The sequence below is a fragment of the Trematomus bernacchii genome, unplaced genomic scaffold, assembly GCF_902827165.1.
Source record: "Trematomus bernacchii unplaced genomic scaffold, fTreBer1.1, whole genome shotgun sequence".
Classification (NCBI taxonomy): domain Eukaryota; kingdom Metazoa; phylum Chordata; class Actinopteri; order Perciformes; family Nototheniidae; genus Trematomus; species Trematomus bernacchii.
In genome coordinates, this window is record NW_022987615.1 from 1,437,329 (window position 1) to 1,460,848 (window position 23,520).

The 23,520-nt window shown below is 39.7% G+C and overlaps 1 protein-coding gene across 1 annotated transcript; it reads right to left on the reverse strand.

Annotated features, from left to right (window-relative positions):
• Nucleotides 1–13,617: 13,617 nt before the first annotated feature.
• Nucleotides 13,618–21,122, reverse strand: LOC117483874 (zona pellucida sperm-binding protein 3-like). Its single transcript, XM_034132202.1, has 11 exons — nucleotides 21,068–21,122; nucleotides 20,820–20,986; nucleotides 19,535–19,638; nucleotides 17,015–17,103; nucleotides 16,745–16,925; nucleotides 16,551–16,656; nucleotides 16,367–16,452; nucleotides 16,075–16,166; nucleotides 15,940–16,006; nucleotides 14,239–14,430; nucleotides 13,618–14,031 (listed from the first exon to the last, which is right to left on the reverse strand). The coding sequence occupies exons 1-9, from the start codon at nucleotides 21,081–21,083 to the stop codon at nucleotides 15,942–15,944; spliced, it is 906 nt and encodes a 301-aa protein (XP_033988093.1). The 5' UTR covers nucleotides 21,084–21,122; the 3' UTR covers nucleotides 13,618–14,031; nucleotides 14,239–14,430; nucleotides 15,940–15,941.
• Between the last annotated feature and the right edge of the window lie 2,398 nt (nucleotides 21,123–23,520).

Genomic DNA, 23,520 nt, shown 5'->3' on the forward strand with positions numbered 1-23,520 from the left:
CATGAGGCAAATGATGATTTGCGGCCTTGTACATAATTTGAATGGTTTTATAGTCAACCAGGTCTTGTAGTTTTAGTGTTTTTAGTTTGATAAATAATTTATTTGTTGGTTCTCTGTACAAAGTTTTGTGTATAACTCGTATTGCTCTTTTTTGCAGGATGAAGATAGGATGTGTATTTGTTTTGTATGTGTTCCCCCAAACCTCCACACAATACATCATGTATGGAAGTATGAAGGAGCAGTACAGCATAAACAAGGAAGCTTGATTAACTAGGTATTTGGCTTTATTTAGGATTGCTATTGATTTGGATATTTTGGCTTTGATATAGCTTATATGTGGTTTCCAACTTAATTTATTGTCTATGATTATTCCAAGGAATTTTATTTACGTTACTCTTTCTAGTTGGACGCCATTTATAGTGAGTTTCTTCTCTGTATTGGTCGACCGATTCCCAAATATTATGAGTTTGGTTTTGCTTGCGTTCAATGTTAATTTATTTTGGTCAAACCAGATCTTCATCCTGCTCAGTTCCTTTTCCATTGTGACCAATAGCTGTTCTAGATTGTCCCCACAGCAGAGTAGACTTGTGTCATCTGCAAAAAGAATGGTTTTAACAGTTTTTGATACTTCACATATGTTGTTAATATACAGAATAAATAATAATGGCCCCAAGACAGAGCCTTGAGGCACCCCGCATGTAACCTGTAGTAGTTGTGATGTATGACTTTGTATTTCAACGTACTGATTCCTGTTATGTAGGTAGCTGGATAGCCATGATAGTGCAACACCTCTAATTCCATATCTCTGTAGTTTTTTTAATAATAGTTCATGGTCAACCGTGTCAAATGCTTTTTTAAGGTCCAGAAATATCCCTATTGCATATTCTTTCTTTTCTATTGCCTTAGTAATGTGTTCCATAAATTCTATAACTGCAAATGATGTGGTTCTGTTTGCTCTGAAACCATATTGTTGTTCATAGAGTATGTTATGTTTGGTGAAGAAGTCATTTAGTCTTACATAGTAGATTTTTTCCAGTATTTTAGAAAACTGTGGGAGCAATGAAATTGGTCTATAGTTTGACAGTACATGTTTATCTCCAGATTTATGTATCGGTATGACTTTAGCAGTTTTCATTTTATTTGGAAATACACCGGTTTGTATTGACTGATTACAGATGTGAGTTAGTGGTTTGGCTATACATTCAATAATGTTTTTAACTGTATACATGTCAATATCATGACAGTCTGTAGACCTTTTACTCTTTAGTTTTTTAACTGTGTCAATAATTTCATTTTCATCAGTCCCTCTTAAGAATATAGTTTCCTTCACATTTATATCTTTACTTTCTACACCTTCACTACTACCAGTATTTGGAATTTCCCCAGCTAGACAAGGACCAACATTAACAAAATACTCATTAAACTGTTCAGCAACTAAGGTCATGTCATAAATGACTGTATTGTCTTTTGACAGAAAACTGTTTGGGTGCTGTGCTTTTCCATTTCCTTTTTTAATAATGGTATTTAATACATTCCATGTGTTTTTAATATTATTTTTGTTATCTTCCAATAATTTGTTGTAATGATCCATTTTGCTACATCGTATTATCTTTGTTAATTTGTTTTTGTATGTCTTGTATTTTTGTTCAGCCTCTACTGTTCTATTCTTTAACAAGTCTTTATATAATTCATTTTTCTTTTTACAAGCATTTTCTATTCCCTTAGTGATCCATGGTTTTTCAGCATATTTTTGTTTCACAATTTTCTTTACACGAGGACAATGTTTTTCATACAGCCCTGATAGAATATCTAGAAATGATTCATAAGCTTCATTTACATCTGGTACATACACTTTGTTCCAGTCTTGTTTACGTAATTCTTCTTTAAAATAATTGACAGACTCTGGTGTTTTGTGTCTTGTAATTACGACTGTTCTGGTGTCTTTTTTGATCCTAGTACAGTTCTGTATTGTTGCAAAGACTGGCAAGTGATCACTTGTGTCATTTATTAATATTCCACTTATTACTTTCCTATCCATAACATTTGTGAATATGTTGTCAATGAGTGTAGCACTGTGTGATGTTATTCTGGTCGGTCGTGTGATTGTAGGATATAAACTGTTGCTATACATAGAATTAATAAATTCTGTAGTTGCATTGTGTTCTTGTGGGTTCAGCAAATCAATATTAAAATCTCCACATACAAAAAGCATTTTCTTGCTGCTTGTGTAGTTATAAAGTTCAGCTAGCTTTTTCTCAAATGTGTCAACACATGATCCTGGTTTTCTATACACGCAGCTTATCAGAAGGTTTTTAGATTTTTTGATTTCAATTTCTACTGTTATGCATTCCATGATGTTGTCTAAAGCAAAAGACATATTACTGACAGATCTACTTTTATAACTTTTGTTAATATAAAGTGCAGTCCCCCCAGCTTTAGAATGAGTCCTATTAGTAAAAAACATGTTGTATCCCTCGATTTCAACCATGTCAGCTTGCTCATCACTAAGCCAGGTCTCTGATATTGCTAGGGCTGTAACTTGTTTCTCCAGTTGCCTTAAACAGTGTTTGATCTTTGATACATTTGAAATTAGGCTTCTGCTATTGAAATGTAATATTGATATTGATCCATCCATCAATCCATTTCTTTTGAGTTGATCTTCTGTGTAGTATTCACATTGGTTATGGATGTTCTTGTAGAAATTATTTTCAGGGTCAATATCCTTTTCATTGTCTTGCGATTTATGTTCCGTGTATTTGAAACATTTCAAGTCCAGTTTTTTATATTCAGCAATTTTGTCCAAGCTTATCATGGGTGTTCTTAGTGTGTTCATTTCAGTGTGTAGCGATTGAGTTACCTTATGTTGATTTTGATGTTTCATTCATCAAACTGATCCAACTCGGTGATGTCCCTGATAATGAGCACTTTCGCCATCTCTGCTGTTGATCCGTTTAGTTTGATGAAAATTTTACAATTTGTCGACCATGTTGCTTGAATCTTGTTTTGTTTCTTCAGTATACGTGCTCTCCTTGCGATGTCCGCGTTCTTCTTCGTAAGGTGTTCGTTGATGTAAACATTGGTCCCCTTCAGTTTCCTTCCTTGTCTGAGGAGTGCATATTTCTTTTTCCTGTTGATGAACCGGATTATTATTGCTGGGGTGGCTGTTGAGTTCTTGCTCCGCAGGGCATGACAGGCCTCAATGTCTCCGCTGTCAACAGATATGCCCTTGCTGTCCAAAAAGCAAAGCACCTGTTGCTCCAGCGACTCACGGTCCACCTCCGGAGCGTCGGCTCCACCTCTCCCGGCGGCGGAGTCCTCTGAGGCCGCTGCCACCCTGGCATAGCTTCGGGGTCTGGTCTTCAGACCGTTGATAATCAAATCGTTCATCCTGGTGTATTGTTCGAGGTCGTCCACTCGATTCTCCAGAAAAGTGATCTTTTTGTCCTTCTCAATATTCTGCATTTTCAGAGATTGTATTTCTCCCATCAGCTCCATGATTTTATTTTGCTGGGCCGCGACTGTTTTAATTTCGGCTGACAAGAAGTCGAGAGAATTCTTGATCTCCTCCACCTCGTCAGAGTTTGGATTTTTCCTGGGTGCCATTTTTGCTCTTTAGTTATGTTTATTTATGTTATCTCTCACGTTCTTTCAGGTTTTTGTAGCAGCACTCGATTCCATGTGTGCACTCACTTCCGCCCCATCAAACATTTGCGGATGACCCTCACATCGTACAAGGAAAAACTTCCAGAGAAAAACCCACAGTTAATATACACACATTCCTTCACATTTAAATTTAAATTTACATTAAAGTATTTCGTGAGGCCTTCTAACATGTTTTTAAATATAACTACGGTTGTAGTTGAAGAGTTTGTAAATTAACATGAACCGAAGCTGTTGCCTGTTGCAATATACAGACTATGGTTGCTACAGAAGATTGTGGGTAATGTAATGTCTTCGGCCATCCAAAACTCATAGAAAACTACTTGTTTCTCAGAATTGAACGGGAAAACGTGACAAAAGCATTAAACACACTAAAACTTATCAATGTCGTTTAATTAACAAGGATAATCTGGTCTTTTTGTGCTGCAGATGAGTTGATGAGTAGTGGAGATTTCACTGTCAAATCAATCGACAGTAAGGGGAATACTTACTTCCGGGTGTACAATTCTCCGTTATCCAATGGGAATGGACGCTCACATTGCCTTTAACCTGTTAAGTCCGAGAGACCCCGGTACCGGGGCACTGCCGCAACATATTGCAGGAAACAGTGTCTGAGGGCATGTTCATTTAATAAACTATGAATGTTTTATATCCATGTAACGGGAAGAAACTCATCTAACTGATCATTTTTATTTATTTTTCAAAAGAAAAACCACAATGCTAACACTGAGCCTCTGAATTAGCAATGAGCAAAAAATGCTAACAGATTACTGCACCGAAAATCACTCACAAAACCTTATTATTTATGTTTTCTCCACATCCATGACATCGATTCACATCGTGAGGTGACACAGAATCGATGGGTACCCACATTATCACTGAATTATACGGAATCGCGACGTTATAAACAAAAACAGACATCAAAACAGGTGGTGCAAGGTAGCTAAACATGCTAACATGGTTACCTTGGCTCTGTAGTATCTCCAAAGTCGTCTTCAATGGCATTAAAACGATAAAAACGCTGCTGAAGTTAATCCATAGGTTAATCCAATGTGTCTGTGTCCCTTTCAAATGATTTCTGATAATCCATGAGCAATGAGATTGATAATCCATGTTTTTCCGTTTCTAGATGTCAGAGCTAGAATGTAGCTTCACTCTAATGCAAAATTACATGCGCAAAGCCCCCACCTTTTTGTTTCACAATGAGTGTGTGTGGGGGACTCCCCCTTCGATTCTATTGGCTCTAGCGGTCAGAAAGAGGTGTCAACCATCAAAATCGAGCAAGGGGGGCCAGAGATATGGAAAATCCACCCAAATGACCCCAGAAGTGTTTTTTTTTTTGCTAAATCTCTCTAAAAAAGGTCAAATGTCACTTGTTTTGCATCAATCTTGATACAGATACTTATTATATGTTGTACTTTGGATTCCTAAAGCTTTTAGTCTACCTTACCATCATCCAAGGGTAGCTTTCACTATAAGTAAAAAATAATTTTTGGACGGACACTATAATTTACAGTTTTTTATTATGTAAAATCTGAATTTTTTTTTAAATAAAAAACATCTATATTGATTCTGACTTTTCTACATCCAACTCACAGGTTTATCATTGCTTTGAGAAAAAATATTATTAATTGAACCCTTTTAGAAGGGAAGATATGGTCATTTGTTCTGGGAATGTCATTTTTTTTTTCGAGCCTGAGACCTGAAAAACAGGCTCAGGGCTTAACAGGTTAACAGCCGCCGACACAAACGAATGCCGTGCTTCCATGAGCGTCAAATCCCGCCGCAGATGGGAATACATTGCAATCAGTTGAAAGCTATTTGCGTCCCTTTATGAAGCTGAAGGAGCCTATAGGAGCGTCCCAACTGCACGCCACGGGACCCTGACCAAGCGTCGCTCCTGGACGTTTATGGAGTGAGAGTGTGTTGTAATAACAATAACGGCATCACACTGTCCCAGGTGTGTCGTATGCATAGTAAATAGGCTCAGCAGCACACACAGACACACCTTAGTGCAAAGATAAATAGCAGATAAACCACTACAAAGTAAGCCTGCCAGTTAACCCAAAGCAGAAGAAGAAGAAGTGACGTCAGCGGCTTCATTTGCCTAATCCTCCCCCAGGGAACTTATTCCGGTGAGAACGCGATCTACTAGGACAGTTCGAGGGACTAAAGATTTCCGGGGGAACAAGTACCGGCTAAGAACTTGGTGTGAAAGCGGCTATTGTGTTCTTTTTAACCAAATATCTCTCAGAGGGGCATGGGGCGTGGCTCCTTATTTTCATCTAAAGTAACAGACAGAGAATCAGCACTTTTGAAACAGGGCTGAAACAGAGGGGATTATGGGATGCTGCAATGATCTGTTCGGTGTTTCAGACAAACACTTCAGAGATATGTTTTGTATATAACTGAGAACTATAATATATTGATGAAAAACAGTATAATAGGGGACCTTTAAGAGCATTAAGAAATAGTGCAGCAGAAACATATTATTAAATGGCATTTTAAAATATTCATTTAAAAGCAAAGATTATAAAACATGAATAACACAGGTACATGAATAGAAGTTACAATGCAGTTTGAGATATGAATATATCAATTAAAAGCATGCAGCGGCAAAAAGAAAAGTCTTCAGCCTGGATTTCAAAGCAGTCAGAGTTGCAGCGGACCTGCAGGTTTCAGGGAGTTTGTTCCAGATATTTGGAGCATAATAACTGAACTTCTCCATGTTTAGTTCTGACTCTGGGGACAGAAAGCTGACCAGAAGACCTGAGAGATCTGGATGGTTCATCATTTAGCAGGAGGTCAGAAATGTATTTTGGGCCTAAACCATTCAGTGCTTTGTAAACCAGCAGCAGTATTTTGAAATCAATTCTTTGACACACAGGAAGCCAGTGTAAAGACTTCAGAACAGGAGTGATGTGATCCACTTTCTTAGTGTTAGTGAGGACTCGAGCAGCAGCTCCATTACAGTAGTCGAGCCTACTGAAGATAAAAGCATGGACAAGTTTTTCCAGACTTGTCCAAAAAAAAAGAAATGGACATAAGACCAGCAAAGACCGCAGAGGCATTTACAATGTGAGGAATAGTATCTGCAGACGCTTTGGAAAGAACTGTCCGCCAACAATATTAATAAAGAAATGATAAAGGGTGGCAGAAGCATGTACAGGTCGCAGATCGAGGCTTGTGGTTTGCAGGTGCAGGTAAAATCCCTGTTGAGCAAAATAGTGTAGGTGAAGATAGATATGATCGCAGCGTTGGTGCTCAGCTTCTCAGTGGCGATTTTTGTTATAAGGCTCTGCATCTTTGATGTGCAGCTGGCATCAACTGACAATGATCACAGTTCTGCAGCTACACATTTACATATATACACAAAAAAAGTATTTCCTGTTCGTTTTTACAAGCAGCGACGCTGTAAAGTCTTGTGTCAGAACGAGACTTTACAGCAATAGCATTGCAATCACCATTGCCTCCGATCTCTGTTTCCTTGTGTCTTGTTTTACATAGTTGTTTTTATCCATCTTTGCTTCAACACTATCATGGTAGTATATGGTATGATCGTAGTGTAGAGGGAATCATGGATATATAATAAAGTGCTGTAAATCATGCTATGAGTTTTCTTAGAAGGGGCCCCCCGCACTAATGGTACACGAAGTTTCCCTATGCAGTCTGTGTTTTGTGATCACTCAGATGTCAAAAGGTACAGTGTTGTGAAACGTATGATGTGTAAGATCCATCACCAGAACCAGAAAGAAACCACATTATGGCGTCAGTGTTAACGGCAGTGCAAACAACGGCAGAAACAATGATAACAAATGTTAGCAAATGTGTTTTAAGTACAAGGAATATTAGAGAATAAATTACAAGTGTGACTGGTTTATGTCGTGCCATGTTTATATTCATGTTTGTGGTGCCATTCTAGCACTTTCCAATCTCTGCACTACTAATGCTGCAACAACTTTAGAGTCTTCGCCATTACCTACGCAGTGAGATTTTGTAACTGATTGACATCATTGATATTTGGACTAATAGTTACAGTATACAGTAGGTATATATATATATTTTTTTACTTCATTAAATGATCTTAATACATTCTCACGTAGTGGTACAATTTTGAGGTACTTTTACTTTACTTGAGTATTTCCATGTTATGCTACTTTGTACTTCTACTCCACTACAATTCAGAGGTAAATGGTGTACTTCTGCTCCACTTAATTTATTTAAGACCTTTAGTTACAGTTTTTCTTCTGCTGCACTGCGTCTACGATGCTCAACGTTGCCCGTTTCTTTGTGGTTCTTGAAAAGAGCTTGAACAGTACATCTTGAAACTCCAAGCCCAAGTCTGCTTTGAATTCTTAGTCTGGGAGAGACCTTGCTGATGCAGAATAACTACGTGTCTTGTTGCCATGCTCAGTCGTGCCATGGTGTGTGAGTGACTTGGGAAATGAAACTGTCTTCCAAAACCTCACTTTCGTAGCAGTTTATCTGTTCCTCACCCAGTTTAACCCTCCTACAAAGCTGTTTCTGTTTCAGTTAATGACTGTTTTTCAACGTGTGAAATTGATGATCATTAGCACTTGCTTGGTATAATTGTTTGATCATACACCTGACTATAATCCTACAAAGTCCCTGATGTCGTGCAAGCATTTTACTATGGAGCTTTATCAGGGTCCAAAGTTTTGATCATTCAAAAAAATACGATTTATCTGAAATTTCAAGTTTTTATCCTGAACTTTGAAAAATTCAATGATGTATTCAAACTAAAAATAAGTATTTGAAAAATACAAATTCAGGTTGAATATTATTTTGATTCACTTCAGCAATCTTTTGGAATTAAATATATATTTTTTCACTTTCAGATCCTTTTTTCTCTTTCAGATCCTTTTTTCTCTTTCAGATCCTTTTTTCTCGCCTTCAGTCGTCCCTCGCCTCCACGCCCTTTCCCCCAGAGATCAGATTGATAAACCAGTACTGCCAGGCAAGACAAAGCAAGTTTATGATAACACTTTATATTAAGGTACACAAATTCACCATCAACTAGTTCTTAATTAACATGCACATTAACAGTATATTGGCTCTTTATTAGTCATTATAAAACACTTATTAATGTGTCTGAACCACTCTTTAGTGGTTTAATAAAACATATATTTCAACGTGTGCCTACTTTGAATGTACTGTTGAGGTTAATTGCAGTAGTTGTGTGTTATAATGTATATACAAAGTGTGAAGAGGAGGCAACTTCAGAATAGGGAACCTGTTCAGCTCAATTAGAGTCAAACTACTAGCGTATTGGTTATGAACAAGACTTCACTTTAAAATAGGGAACATGTTCTTAGATAGAAATACCTAATTTTAAGTTATTTAGACACCATTAACACTTATAGTTTCATGTATTGTTACATAAGAATAGATCATATTTGTTAAGTGTTATTATGGGAGAATTACTATTATTGTGGTACTACTGCCTTATTAGGCTGATATTGAGCAGAGCATATTAAGACCAAAACTCATGTACAACAACTTCCTTACTTGCAATAAATAAGCACTAATTGGAGGGTTATTGAGGACAAACTCTCAACTAATGGCTTATTACTTGTAAAATATGTTCATGTAGAATAAGGCATTAATACGTGTTTAATACTGTCTAATAAAGAGCCAATATACTGCTAATATGCATGTTAATGCACATTTAATTTAATTTCAAACCTTTATTTAACCAGATTGGTCCCATTGATATCATAGATCTCTTTTTCAAGGGAGACCAGCCGTACTGGGAGATGCTGTCTACACTTAAGCTCTGTAGTCAGCAACAGATTATGATCCATGGAGAGACAGAACTCTTCCAGGTGTGCCTCCTCAATGATCGTCCATTCTAGTCGGCACCGGCAGGAACAGATATGATGCGTGTCAACTGGACTGGACAAAGAGGCTAAGAGAAAAGAGAGCAGGAGGTGAAAAACACACTAACAGCCTGTCTGGCACCATCGCCTGGTGCATTGAGCACAGTGCATTTACATGTGTTTAAATGACAGTGATGATGATGATATCTAACATAAAAAGGACATTCTTATATCAAAATAGGTAAACTCAAACATCACTTAATGCAAATCCAGTCTACAACACACACTAAGATAAAGCGACTTGCAATTTGAGAAAAAACTAGCAGAATCTATCAAAGCATGTCCAGTGCAAACTGTTTAGTATTAATTTCAAAGATTGTAAAGACCAAACGTTTTGCAGTTTTTGATTAAATAGAAAATGTTAAGGATGTGTCCTTTTGCATGTTATTAAATTATGTTATATCATAAACATAGTTTGCATTCTTCATAATCAGTAAGCCTGCAGATTTTAACCTGATGTATCCCCTAACCCTAACACAAGTTTAGGAAAAACACAACTGTTACCATACGATTAAGATTGTGCATTCTTGTTGCTCGAACACAGAATAAAGTCAAGTAACGCCATTTTTGGAAACTGCATTTTTGGAAAATGTCACCTACTTAAAGCATTCTTTGTTTACAGCATTTTTCCACACCTGCCTAAAACCTTTGCACAGTACTGTATATGCATGCATTTAGATCTCCCTGTCTGTATCACACACACAGAGGAATTGACAATAAAGTTGACTTAGACTTTGATTTCCTTTTTCTGCAGCTCAACCGTGTTGGAGGAGTCCTGAAGACCAACCACGGCATCCTCCTGAAGTCTCTGAACCATGATTTAAGGCCATATGTATATGTGCCCAAGGTGTAGTTACATACAAAGAAAGTTCAATCTTTAAAATCTTTCTAAAATAGGTACCTTTTCTTTGTAATCCCAAAATTACTTGAATAACATTTTTTTGCCTTAAATTATTTAACACCAGATTGTGTCTTCACCTCTGTTCCTCCAGCATCAAATTTGCTGTTTTTCTTTATTTCGGACACGAATATGGGGGTTCCGTAAGTATCATACTCTCTTCAAAATCAAGACGGAATTGTTCTAAACAGCCCGCACACGGCCCGATTGTCTGTGCCTCGGGATGGTGACCTTTTACCACCGTTTCATCGCCCGGGCCACCCAAATTATGCGGCCACTGTACGAGGCATTGAAGGGTAAGACCCCCCTGCAGGAGATCAGCTGGACGGCGGAGGCTGAGGTTGCTTTCAAGGAGGTCAAGACCGCACTGTCTGTTGGCGCATCCGTCACCCACGGCCCCCATTTCCATTACCACCGACGCATTGGACTACGCCGTCAGTGCGGTGCATGAGCAGTGGGTGGAGGGCGCCTGGCAACCACTCGCCTTTTTCAGCCGCCAGCTGACGCCCAGGGAACGCAGGTGCAGCGCTTTTGACCGGGAGCTCCTTGGACTCTGGCTGGCCATGCGGCACTTCCGGTTTTTGCTGGAAGGCCGTGAATTTACAGCATTCGTGGAGCACAAGCTGCTCACGTTCACCATGTCCAAGGTGGCGGAGCCTTGGTCTGCTCGCCAGCAACGACAGCTTCTCTACATCTCGGAGTTCACCACGGACATCCAGCACGTGGCTGGCAAGTCAAAACCTGGTCGCAGATTGCCTCTACAGGGTCGTCATCGGGGCCATCCAGTTGGGCCTCGACTATACCCGCATGGCAGCGGACCAGGTCACGGATCCCAGCGTCCAGGCCCTGAAGGGGGCCGACGTGGAGCTGCGTCTAGAGGATGTGGATTTCGGCGACGCGGTCGTTACTCTCCTGTGTGACGTCTCCACGGGCCAGCCGCGTCCAGTTATTCCCACCAGCTGGAGGCACTCCGTGTTTGAGGCGGTGCACGACCTGTCGCACCCCGGTGGGAAGCCGTCGGTGCGGATGGTGGCCGTGAAGTTCGTCTGGCGGGCACTCAAAAAGAACTCAACGTGTGTGGCTTACCAGCGTGCCAAAGTGCACCGCCACACGATGGCCCCCCTGGAGCAATTCCTCGTGCCTGAGAGGAGCTGGTTGGCCCATTACCCTCCTGTCAAGGTTTCACCTACCTCCTGACTATGGTGGATAGGATGACCCGCTGGCCGGAGGAAATCCCACAGGCGTCGACAACTGCGGCTGAATTAGCATGGTGCCTTCATTGCAATATGGGTGTGTCATTTCGGCACCCCATCGGACATTTCCTCGGACCGTGGTTCGCAGTTCACGTCCGAGCTCTGGAACACCATGGCCGGGGATTTGGGGGTGAAGCTCCACCGGACAACTGCTTATCACCTACGGTTCCGGTCCCACCGCTCCCATCGACCACCCCTGCAGTCGTCGTCTCCCAGGCTCCTGTTCTCCGGAGTCGTGGTGGTCGGCTTGTCGTTCCTGCCCGCCGCACTTTGTGTATGCGTGAATTCTGGGGGGGCTTGTTTGGCGGAGCATCTACAGTGGCTCTACAGTGCTGATGAATTAGTTACAAGGCCTAATGAACAGTTTAAAATGTTTTTGTTTTGTTTTTACAATATAACAACTAATATATTTGAGGTAATCAGAGTGTATTTATTATCAGGTAAAGCATGTGACAGTGAACACACAACAATGGGAGGGAGGAATGCAATGGGTGATGTGCCAAACAAAAATTAACTAACTAACTCAAAACACTGGAAAAGCCCGTATTTAAAGGTCCCATGTCATGGCCATTTCTACTGATCATAATTCCATTGTTGAGGTCTACTAAAATAGATTTATATTGTGCAATTTTCCAAACTCACATTGGTTTCTCATACAGCATCTCTGTATAGTATGTGTATTCACTCTCTGTCCTAAATGGCTTGTTGGAGCTCCTGCCCCCCCCCCTCCCCTCCCTGTGAGCCCAGTGGCCGTCTGCGAGACAGCGAGACACCGCGGAACTCAGCCTGGGCACACACACACACCCGCAGCCTGGCTGGGAGTTTGTGTGTGTGCCCAGGCTGAGTTCCGCGGTGTCTCGCTGTTTCGCCGACCCCACACCAGTGAGCCAGCTCACAGTGTCCCGCTCCTTGCAGCAGCGAGCCTCGCAACTGCCCGCTAAGTGTGTGTGTGTGTGAGGAAGTCCGCGGATTGGTCCAAACGTAACGGCTCCGCGGACGTAACGTCATTATACCCAAGAAGTAAACGATGGAAAAAGATAAATCCCCAACGAGGCGTTCTGGGGCAGCATAGACAGGTATTTTTTGTGTTAGAGTTTTACTCGCTACAGGGTGTACTTTGAGGGTTTGTGACTCTGCAGACCGTTTACATGCAGAAAAACCTTCATAACACTCAAGGGGACGGATAATAACCGGAAAAGCATGACATGGGACCTTTAAATCATGTGTTGTAAAATGTGCTCAAAGCCAAATCCATAGGTATACAGCCTCCTCCATTTGACTGAACCCAGACCGACTGTGGCAGGGCTTAAGGGGGAACTCAATCACGCTTGCTATGGGCCCAAGAACCTGAATGATCCCTGTAACTTTTTGTAACTACACTCAGTCAATTGTTATGCTCCATCAGCCACTGAGCAACTTTCATACTAATGACCTAGGATTGCTGTTCTCTTAATACATCCATGGCTGCCAACTGCCCAATGCTGTTTGTGTTCTTCATGGAACACTCAAAATAAGATAAACATTTAATTATATATATTATATTGGCCCTTCAGCAGTGTTTGTATTTGTCAGACAGTTTATAGATGTTTCTTACTGTGTAATGCTGGTTTATTTCTATTTCGAGATATTTTTTTATTTTATAATTGTTTATTTCTGTTTTCATTTGCTATTATGTGCAATGCCTGTTTTTTTTTTATGCTGCTGCAACAAAAGGTTTTTTGCAAATTGGGATTAATAAAGTACATCTTATCTTACTATTGTCATACAGATATAAACAACTTGAAGCCGTCTCTAATATTGTTTGCACAGACAGATGGGCTAGCTGGGTGTGAGAAGAACCAGCCAGTCTAGTCGGCACACAGTTATCATCTGGACTGAACAAAAGAAAAAACCAGGACAAAAAACACTGACAACAAGCTTGCGTGACATTTATTTTAGGATATTATAAATCCAGTGGAGTACAAACATTTTAATACATCTCAATTATCTGTTGAGAAAATAAAAAGTTTAAAAATATAAAATTGATCACATTGCATTCTGACAAATAAATAAAAATCATTCAACATTATTAGCTTCATCACTATTTGAGATATCTTAATCTTCAATTCAGAAAATATAAAATATAAAAGATTATCATTAGAGAGAAATATAATTATCTTCTTGTTGTGAAATTGTGAGCACAGACATTTATTCAGTTACTTGATTAAAAGTGCGTGTATTTTTGGTGAAACACGGATGACTGGTGTAGGGTTAATTACAAAGACCAAATTCCTTTTCCTGTTTGATCCACCTGCTGGTAGGAAGAGTTTACTGGAATGCCCTGCATTTGGAGACAAAAACAAACAGAAACTGTTCAAATATGTCGAGTTAAAACAGTTACAATTATTAAAAAAATAATTTGCACCTCATTGTTGCTTGAACGGAATTAGGTGAAGTAACTTAGTTATTAGAAACTGCTCATGAACAAAAGTTATCCACCTACAAAATGTGTTTTCTGTAGTCCTTGAGATTTTATTCTATTCTTTACCTGGTTCTCGTTCACATGCTCCTGGCTGTTCCTCTTAAGAATTGATCAGTTGCGCCATGGCCTCGTCAAACAGCGCTCTGGCAGTCCCTTTATACTCATTCCATGGCTTATCTCAGGTTTTCTCCTTGACTTCTTCAGCCAACTTCTCTTTTACTGCTTTCATCAAAACCTCTTCCAGCACATTTTCTTCTTCTGTGAATATCAGTTCCTCAATCAGATGTTTACTGTCGAAACAACATGATACTTTTTCACAGCATTTGCATCTTTCACAGAATGGCAAGATGAAAGCGATAAAAAATGCCCAAAAGCCACCGTAATGCTGAAGAAAGATAAAAGAAAGAAAGATGGTTATATAACAGCAAAACTGCATTCCTGTTTTTTTAATATGGAAGTGAAGCTGATGAAGTAGATCAAGAGTGGAAGCACTCACCTGGGAAGAGTTTTTCAGTTCTTCAATGATGACTCTGGTTGTCCGTGATATTCGCCTCAGCTTTGCAGGCTAACTGTACCTGTTGTTTAGAGCCGTCATTCTTACAGCAAACATACCAGTCTCCATCGAGGAGCACAAAAGCAACCCACAGCAGACTAACTAAAAAAAGCCTTGAGAATGTGAAGGAAATAAAAACACCAAGGAACTTCGTGGTATTTAGTGCATGAGCACCAGTTTCTACAGGCACTTTGAAAATAACTGTTTGTCCACAGTGTGAAGAAAGTCACTATTAAGACTGGCAGAACTATGAACGAGTCGTAGCCTGAGTGTTGTGGTTCGCAATCGCACGCAAAGTCCTTTTCAAGCAGAATATTGTAGGTGAACTCTACCATGATGGCGGATATGGTACCCAGCTTCCCAGAAGCTATTCTCTTCAGGGCAACCCGGTATCACGGCAAGACGTGAACATGTGACGATCTACCATGCTGGGAGACGTGAATATGTCACGGTTTCGTCCCTTCAAACGTGACAGTTACACTGTATTGTTAACATGGCCCAACCAGTGGAGAAATACCCGGAAGTGCTTAGCAAATGGTCTAGCGCGCCTATTGGTCGGTTTTTATAGTCAAAATTAGATGTTTTTAATTTATTTTTTAATTGTCACACTCGATTTCGCCGATTTTCTTGTTGCCCTAGCTGGTCGACACCTCTTTTAGCAGAAACAAAGGCTACATTAATGTATTAAATCGATGTTAATCCATGTGTGTGGAGGTGAGGATGTGGAATTAACGGACGTGACGTTGTGCAATTGCGTTGCCAGGCAACGCAATTTACAAACTCTTCAACTACAACCCTAATTATATTTTAAAACATTTTAGAAGGCCTCACGAAATACTTTAATGTAAATTAAAATGTAAATGTGAAGGAATGTGTGTAATGTGGTGATTGACATTATTCAACCACGGATCTATGGGTTGGGGGTATTGTTCCGCACGGACATTTTAGTTAACCGGACTTCCTGTTGATGTGAAATCCGAAAACATTTAAAAAAAAAAATAATAATACTTTATTCCGAGTTTGCTTGCTTTTCTCTTTGGAGGTCATCACATAACAACCCTGTCTCCTAGAAATTACGTTCCCACAAAACTAAACTGCATTCTCAAATACGTTTCGCAAGATTCGCAAGATTCGCAAGTTGTTCTCCCTGTTGGGAGAACAACGTTTAATATAGCCGTTCAGAATAAATGTATATTGCAATACGAAACCCTTACCTTCAGGAATTCACATCTGTGATGGTAAATGGCCCAATGACTGCTTTTTGTACCATTCCATGTTTCTCTGCAAAAATATATATTTTAGTACAAGTCAACCAAACAAGTGTAATACAGCAGAAGTTGTGTACATACCCGACGCAACACTCCTCTGCCTCCTTGACTTGCATTTCGATTCACAGCAGTCACAAAGATTGCTCTGGGCCAAGTTGTCCAGCAACTCCCAACTGAGTTCATGAAGATTGGATGAAAAGATAATTAAAATGCATCTCAACTGTTCCAAATGAAGATTACACAAAGTTTGAATAGTTATGAATGGGATCCATCTGTATCTTCAGTAGACTGGGCTTAAGCTGAATAAGTCATCTCATGTAAAACAAATTAACCTACAATTCAAATTCTGATATATTAAAAGTAATATTTTTACCCATGCCCTTCGACAAAGTGGCAGGCTTTCTTAGTGCTGTCAAGACCATTGGGATCCCAAGCCAAAAGTTTGCAGTGGATAAAGACCTGTTGACTAGAGGGAAAATATAGGCGTCATGGCATAAATTAATCTCAGTTTCCACAATAAAACCTTGAATCTGAAAAAAATGTAAATGCCAATTTACCTCTTCTCCCATAGCAAACGTAAAGGTCTGAAGTGATAGGCGGATCTCCGATGACTTTTGCCTTGGTTCGAACTTTGATCGTGACGACACACTTTCCAAAAGACATCTGTTGGGTTACAGAAAATGTATTAGCATTACTACCAAGGTTGACCAAAATACGTTTTTTAAATCAATGCTCATTGCTATGAGAGTACCCTTTATTGGAGATTATAGGGTACATGGTGCTTTCAGGGTACAGCTCTGGTGTGGTAGCTGCTACACATTCCTCAAGAAGCAGCAGCAAGGGCTGATGGGTCTCCTGCACCACACTAGCCATGATGGGGATGATGGAGCCCAGAGGAAAGCGTGTAGATTCAGCAGGGCCTGAGAAGTCGTCTGGGGCAGTAAACAGGAGAAGAGTCATTAAGTTACAAAAGTCAGGGAGAGCTGCCGTTCGTAGAGAGTTTCTCATGTTGTTTACCCACCATTCATAAGGCCAATGTTAAACTGCAGATCTCCTAGACTGTAGGTTTTAAACACCGGGTCATAGATCGCAGCATACCAGTCTTTGGGCCTGCACAAAATAAAGCAGAAAGGTACAGAAAATGCTGCAAAGTGACACTATTGAACTTATTAGTGCAAGCTTGTTTACTCACATTTGCTTTAAGCTCATTTAGTGGGAATGCTGATACAGCATTCCAACTACTTGTTCTACGGACAAATTCTTTATTATTATTCCGCCGGGTTATTTTGCTTCTCTTCTGCTCCCACATCGCAGAAACTCCGTTCAAACATCAAAACGTTCAGCTCGGTCGGGAATCGATTGCATCCCATAATTCATCACATTTTTAACATGGAGGTCAATGGAGAAACTCTTCAGACTTGAAAAATCTTCATGACACTTCAACTGCTAATTCATACTTTCACTCAGAAACCTCATTCCAACTTTAAAATGTTACACATCATTCTGACATTATTCGTGTAACAACTTTTAATTCTGATTCATACTTTTAGAGATATTAAACATTGTTCAGACCTTGTTAAAGAGTCCTTCAGATTTTAGAGTGTGTGAAGTCACAGCTAGAGTGGACAGATTTAATTTTGCCTTCATATTTTCTTTTAAACCTGCCATAATTCCCAAACTCTACATTCCTGAGACATAATTTTTCATGAGAAACGTAGGAAAACATCTCGTATCTTGAAAAATGAAAAAAGAATTCAGCAAAAAAAATTAAACAAAATGCCTCTCGAGGGCATGAAGTGACAAACTTTCAACATGTCTCCATTAAAGCCCATTGTAAATTCAGGCTCATCTTTCCGCACACCTTTAGTTAATCTGCCAAAAATGCCACATTATTGACCCGAAAGTACACAAAAAGCACACTTCAGATGCTAAGGGTTCTTGAGATGCTTCACGTGTTGAAATTTCACCGATATCTGTTACGGTTCTTCAACAAAACGTTCACATGTAAGAGGTTTATCCCTCATTCAGAACAATGGAAATGCTCTCCTCTCACTGATTACTGCACATCACCATGGAAACCTTTGATCTCTGGGCTCAAGGACAGGTGTTTCATAACGTTGTTAGCTCAAACATAAACACCTGTGTGACGGAACATGATGATGTCATAAGTCCAATTGACATGCTCAGAACGCCACCAAACATCACATGATGGTTAACACTGTGGCCCTGAACAGCTCTACATCAAATCTGATGTTGGGTAATGTGGTGTTACTATGGCAACGCATCCCTCACCATAAAACACGATGTCGCTGTAACTCCAATAGACACGGTCCAATCGTCCCCCAATCTTCAGTTGTATATCACCGGTCGATGGCTCAACAGCTCTATGTCAAATCTGAGATCTCACCATATGCCGTTTCCATGGAAACGCATCCCTCGCCATAAAACACGATGTTGTCGTAACTGATATGAAAATGGTCAAAACACCACCAGACTTCAGATGACAGTTAATGGTCCAGCCCTCAACATGTCTGTGCCATTAGTGAATTTTCCTCAAAAGCTGTTGCCATGGCAACGCATCCCTTTCAATAAAACACAATATTGCTATAACAATTGTCAAAAAGTGCTAAAACTTCACATGTGTGCTAACTGTCCAGCCGTGAAGACATCTACGGGACAGTTTTGAGATTTCTTCAAATGCCGTTGCCATGGCAACACAATGCTCGCCATGAAACATGGTTCTCATAACTTCAGTGAAAATGGCCCAAAACTACACAGGTTTGGTAACGATGAAGTCATCCACATATCTAAGCGTATCATCAAATACCGTTGCCATGGCAACAGATCATTCACCATCAAGTTAGTTCAATGGTTTGCAGTTCAAATATTCTGCTGCTTTTCCAAGCTTTTTTACTTTCTTTTCTTCTCTTATCACACATTCAAGCCCCCAGTGTTCATGTATCATTTCAATCAAAATCCTTCACTTTCTTCTTACACATTACATTTCAGCATAGCAATTCAGCATCAGCATAAAGTATTCCCATTAGCAATTTCTTCAGGAATTGCATTCTCTAGTTATGAACTGTTACTCCTATGCTAAAAGACAGTCCAAAATAAGTAGACAACTACTTCCTCCAAAATGCAAAAAACTAGTGTATGATGTTCAATTAAAACTATGGAAAAAACTCAATTGACAATGATATGGGAAAAACACAGTGTACCTTAGGGATTGTTCTCAGTAAATGGGTACATTTTTTGTTGAGAATACTTCAAGAGATAAAGCTAATTTGGGAATAGAACAGAAACAGGCTGTAGATTCCCTAAATCAGTCTCCCATTCATTGTCTATATAGCAGCATCAGACTTTATACCTGATGACATCACAAGTTTGAGACGGACTTCCATGGTTGGTGGCTTAGAGAGGGAAGAAGCTTATTATCAAATTGAACTTTCCCAGGCCATGGAAATGCCACATTTGAAATGTTAGTTAAGGGTGGGGTCACCCTTTAGCACCTTATGTTGTAGTTGGTATGAACACTAACCTCTCATATGCACAGACAACTGGGTGGGTGAAGGCCAAATTGTAAGAATCTGCAGAAGCAATGTAGGTCAGATCATTGCTGTACACCAGTGCATCCCCGGTGACCTGTTAGAGAGACAAAGATCCCCCTGAGAGAGCTGTAGGAAATATAGCAGACTCACAGCTTGCAAGTTTAAATATATATACACACAGTGGCGACTGGTCATTAGGGGCAGGTGGGGCACAGCCCCACCTAGTGTCAGCAGAAAGTATTACAAATATGATTACAAAAATGCAAAAAAATAATAAAAAAATATAAAATATATTTTAAGATCATGTTTAATCATCTGATTCGTCTGTACATTGCTGTTTTAGTCTGTGTTCTTCTAATTAGTGTGTCTACAGTCACAGTGTGTGCCTATTGAGCTGTTTAGAGCCATGTGGGACAAAACCTGATTATGCCCCTTCCTCTCGCTGTGAAGTCAACGGTGACTGTAAAAACTTCACTGCGCATGCTCAGAGTATTTTGTAATGTAATGTGTGTGGCAAAAAATAATGACCATAGGGGCACTGAGCTGCCATCCCCACCATACGTCTTCTCAAATCATTCAGAGCTGATTGGCTGTAAGTACGTGTGCCGCGAAAAGTGTGGCGTGTGAAGAGGAGACGAGAGCTGCAGTGACGCGTCCTAAAACAGGAAGTAAGCTGCAAAAAAGCAATGAGGTTTCTCCATAGGATTTTAGAAAATAGCTCGAAATAAGATCTGTGGGAAACGTACCGGTTAGATAAATGCACGTCTTGATTAGCCGGATAACATCCACATGTCTACCCTACTTATATAATTTTTTTATCATAAATCTATGGATTAGATTTATGATAGACTTTTGAAACTACAAGAACATAAGGAGGACTTTACAAAAAAGTAATAGAAATGTTTGTCCAGAAGGATAGGCAAATGGACTTCATCTTCAAGTCAAGGTAAGACCCCATTTTATTGAAAATGGGATCTTACTAAGAGAGACAATTCAATATTTAAATGATAAAATGACATTTGTTGGGTATCCTTTTGTAGAACTGTCTGTTTAAAATTAATCGAAGCATCAGACAAAAAAAGCTTTTGAAAATATATTATATTTTGGTTTAGGTCAAAATATAATATTCGTAAACCTGAAGAGTCAGTGCCAGTGTCTCAGCAGCCATGAACCTCACTGCACGTCACTGCATAAGCTTATATATATATATATAGACATCTAAGTTTTTTGTGCCCCACCACTTTTGTACATATAAAAACGCCACTGTACACATACCAGTCTCCTAAAGTTACAGTCAGTGAGATCCACATAGAAGTAGGCCTCTCCTGCTGAGAAGCTGGTTGGGAAACAGCTACCCAGACGGAGAAGCGACGTGTCGGCCTGGGGTCGGCTTTCTGTCCACATCAGCGTCACAAAATCTGGCCCACAGTCCACTTTCATGTCTGCAACACAAATAAATTAAGTTTAGACTCAACTATTTGAGTCAAGGATAATAACATGACTTTAATTATGTCCAGTCTTACCTGCATATACCGCCATGGCAGCTGCCAGGCTCAGAAGCAGTGCACCTTGACAAATGAAACCATCATGACTGAATGCTTGCTACTGACACAGTGCATGTTCTTATACCTTGTTCCTGAGAGGCATTAATCAAGATAACGTCTTTCACCTGGTGCCTGTCAACAGTCCCAGCTGCAGCAGCTAGCACACTGATTACAGCATGGGGAGCATCCAATCACATTAGTCCTTACACCCAATTCATTTGTATTCAGCTTCATCAGCAGCACAAAATCACCATTTGTTAATCAATTTATTATCCTGTATGACTACCTGAACTTCTTTTTAAAACACTTTAAGGATGATAGTGCATGGGTTGTCTTACTGATGTTTTGATTTAGTTTTGCTGTTATATATATCAACATTAATATATGTATACGTTGGGATTCTTGTTCAACTTCAAGTCATGCAAGAAAAAGTTTTGTTTGAGAATTAAAAGGTGAGTCATTTCTAAAACAAATGATCATTTGTGGGAAGGTAGTATTCCTTTATCAGATGTCCTGTTCTATTCAAATGTGTTATTTGTATATCTTTGACCTAATGGAAACTCAAGGTAAGGGAAAAGGTACATTTCATTCAAGTTGTATTCAGTTTGAAAAATATCCACGCTCACACACCTGAATATGAGTTGTGTTGCAATGATGTCCTCTTTTAACTGCATAAACACGTGCCATGCAGGCCATCCCTATTGATTTTATATCATGGCCAGAAAGTAAACTATGCTACATTCAACTGCAGGCATTATGCCCAGAAAATGAATTCAGATCAGAATTGTCTTTTCAAATGAGGCTCAACATAAATAGTTGCCATAGATGTAATACCAGACAGATCACCAATAACTTTTTAATCTGGTGGTGTATGTAATGTCAGAATTTATATCATGCGCAGAGCTCAATGTAAAATGGAAAGTGAAAGAAAATTCAGGGGCTATACTCCAACTCACATGGCCATTAAAGGTTACATTATAATTGACAGTACTTGACAATATCTTTCAATGACAAAAGTCACACATGATTAGTACAATTCTACTGATAGGACAGATGGACACAGTTGAGGACAGTAGGACCTTCATATGAAGTAAAGATACTCGTTTATAATCAACAGGAGTTAACAACAGTTTTATTTATACAGAGATTATAGACAACTTTAATCTGCATATGGATGTCGTCCACCTGGGCCCTCTGTTCAGTCTCCCCAATCTTAGACTGGACTTCCTGTTGAGAAAATGTTTAGCAACGTTAGTCTTATGGCAAGTTTTGAACAAAACTTCAAGACAAATACCATAAATAAATAAATACTCATTAACCTTGGTCAGCAATGGAAACATCTGATGCATTGTGGGCATTTTGTTGCGATGGATCCATTATGATCAGGGGTCCCAACACAGAATGTGCATGAAGCCGTTGGATTCTGAGGTGGAAAAAACCAACAATAATTTCATAATGAAAAAGACTATACTATATAAAAAAAGCATACAAGTTAGCATAATAGCGATACCCCATTCGTCTCCTCTCTTGGAGCGAGTGTTGCAGGTCCTAGAACAGCAGTCCACATGGAGCTCTGCATGGGGTCATCCAGGAGTTCCCATCTGAGGAAGCAGCAATCGTTAAGGCTCAAATACATCAGCATGGCTTTAAAACATTTTGTATACACAGAAGAAAAAAGCCGTTATAAAAATGGTATGATGTTTCTATAAAAAATAAAAAAACTGGTCAAATTATAAATATGAAGTTAATGACCAAAATATATATCAAATCAAATCAAGTTTTATTTATATAGCACATTTTTAAACGATTTTTGGTCGAGCCAAAGTGCTGTACATATAATAAAAATACCCTACAGTAAAGACACTTCACAGCAAATACAACACCACAGTTTGTGCAGAATATCAGTATGAGAAAACGACAACCTCTGTCCTTAGACCCTCACATCGTACAAGGAAAAACTTCCGGAGAAAAACCCACAGTTTAAAGGGAAAAATGGGAGAAACCTCAGGGAGAGCAACAGAGGAGGGATCCCTCTCCCAGGACGGACAGACGTGCAATAGATGCCGTGTGTAAGAGATAATACATTTTACAGTGTAGGTAGACCGAATGTTTGGAAATGCATGTGTCTATAATAAGAAGATGAATCCACGAGGATGTCAAAAGCGATCTTGTGGGAGCCATCAGGGAAGTAGCATGAAGAGACCCAGGCAGGACCGCAGAGACAGGCCCAGCCACGACCCGAAGTCCACAACTAATCCAGAACTCAGGATAGAGGATCCAGGACACAGGACCACAGCAAGAGGATCAGCCTCGACTCCGGATCCCAGCGTAGATATAGACACAAAACAAGAACATTTGGGGGAGGCTGGGTTAATCGGAACATGAGAATACACAGACACAGACAGACAGAAGGAAGAACAAGCACTCCCTTA

Coding starts and splice junctions, on each gene's coding strand:
- LOC117483874 (XM_034132202.1), bottom strand. Junction 16,926..17,014: donor TAACATTGGCCTTATGAATG/GTGGGTAAACAA, acceptor TTACTGCCCCAG/ACGACTTCTCAGGCCCTGCT. Junction 16,007..16,074: donor GCAGAGGAGTGTTGCGTCGG/GTATGTACACAA, acceptor ATATTTTTGCAG/AGAAACATGGAATGGTACAA.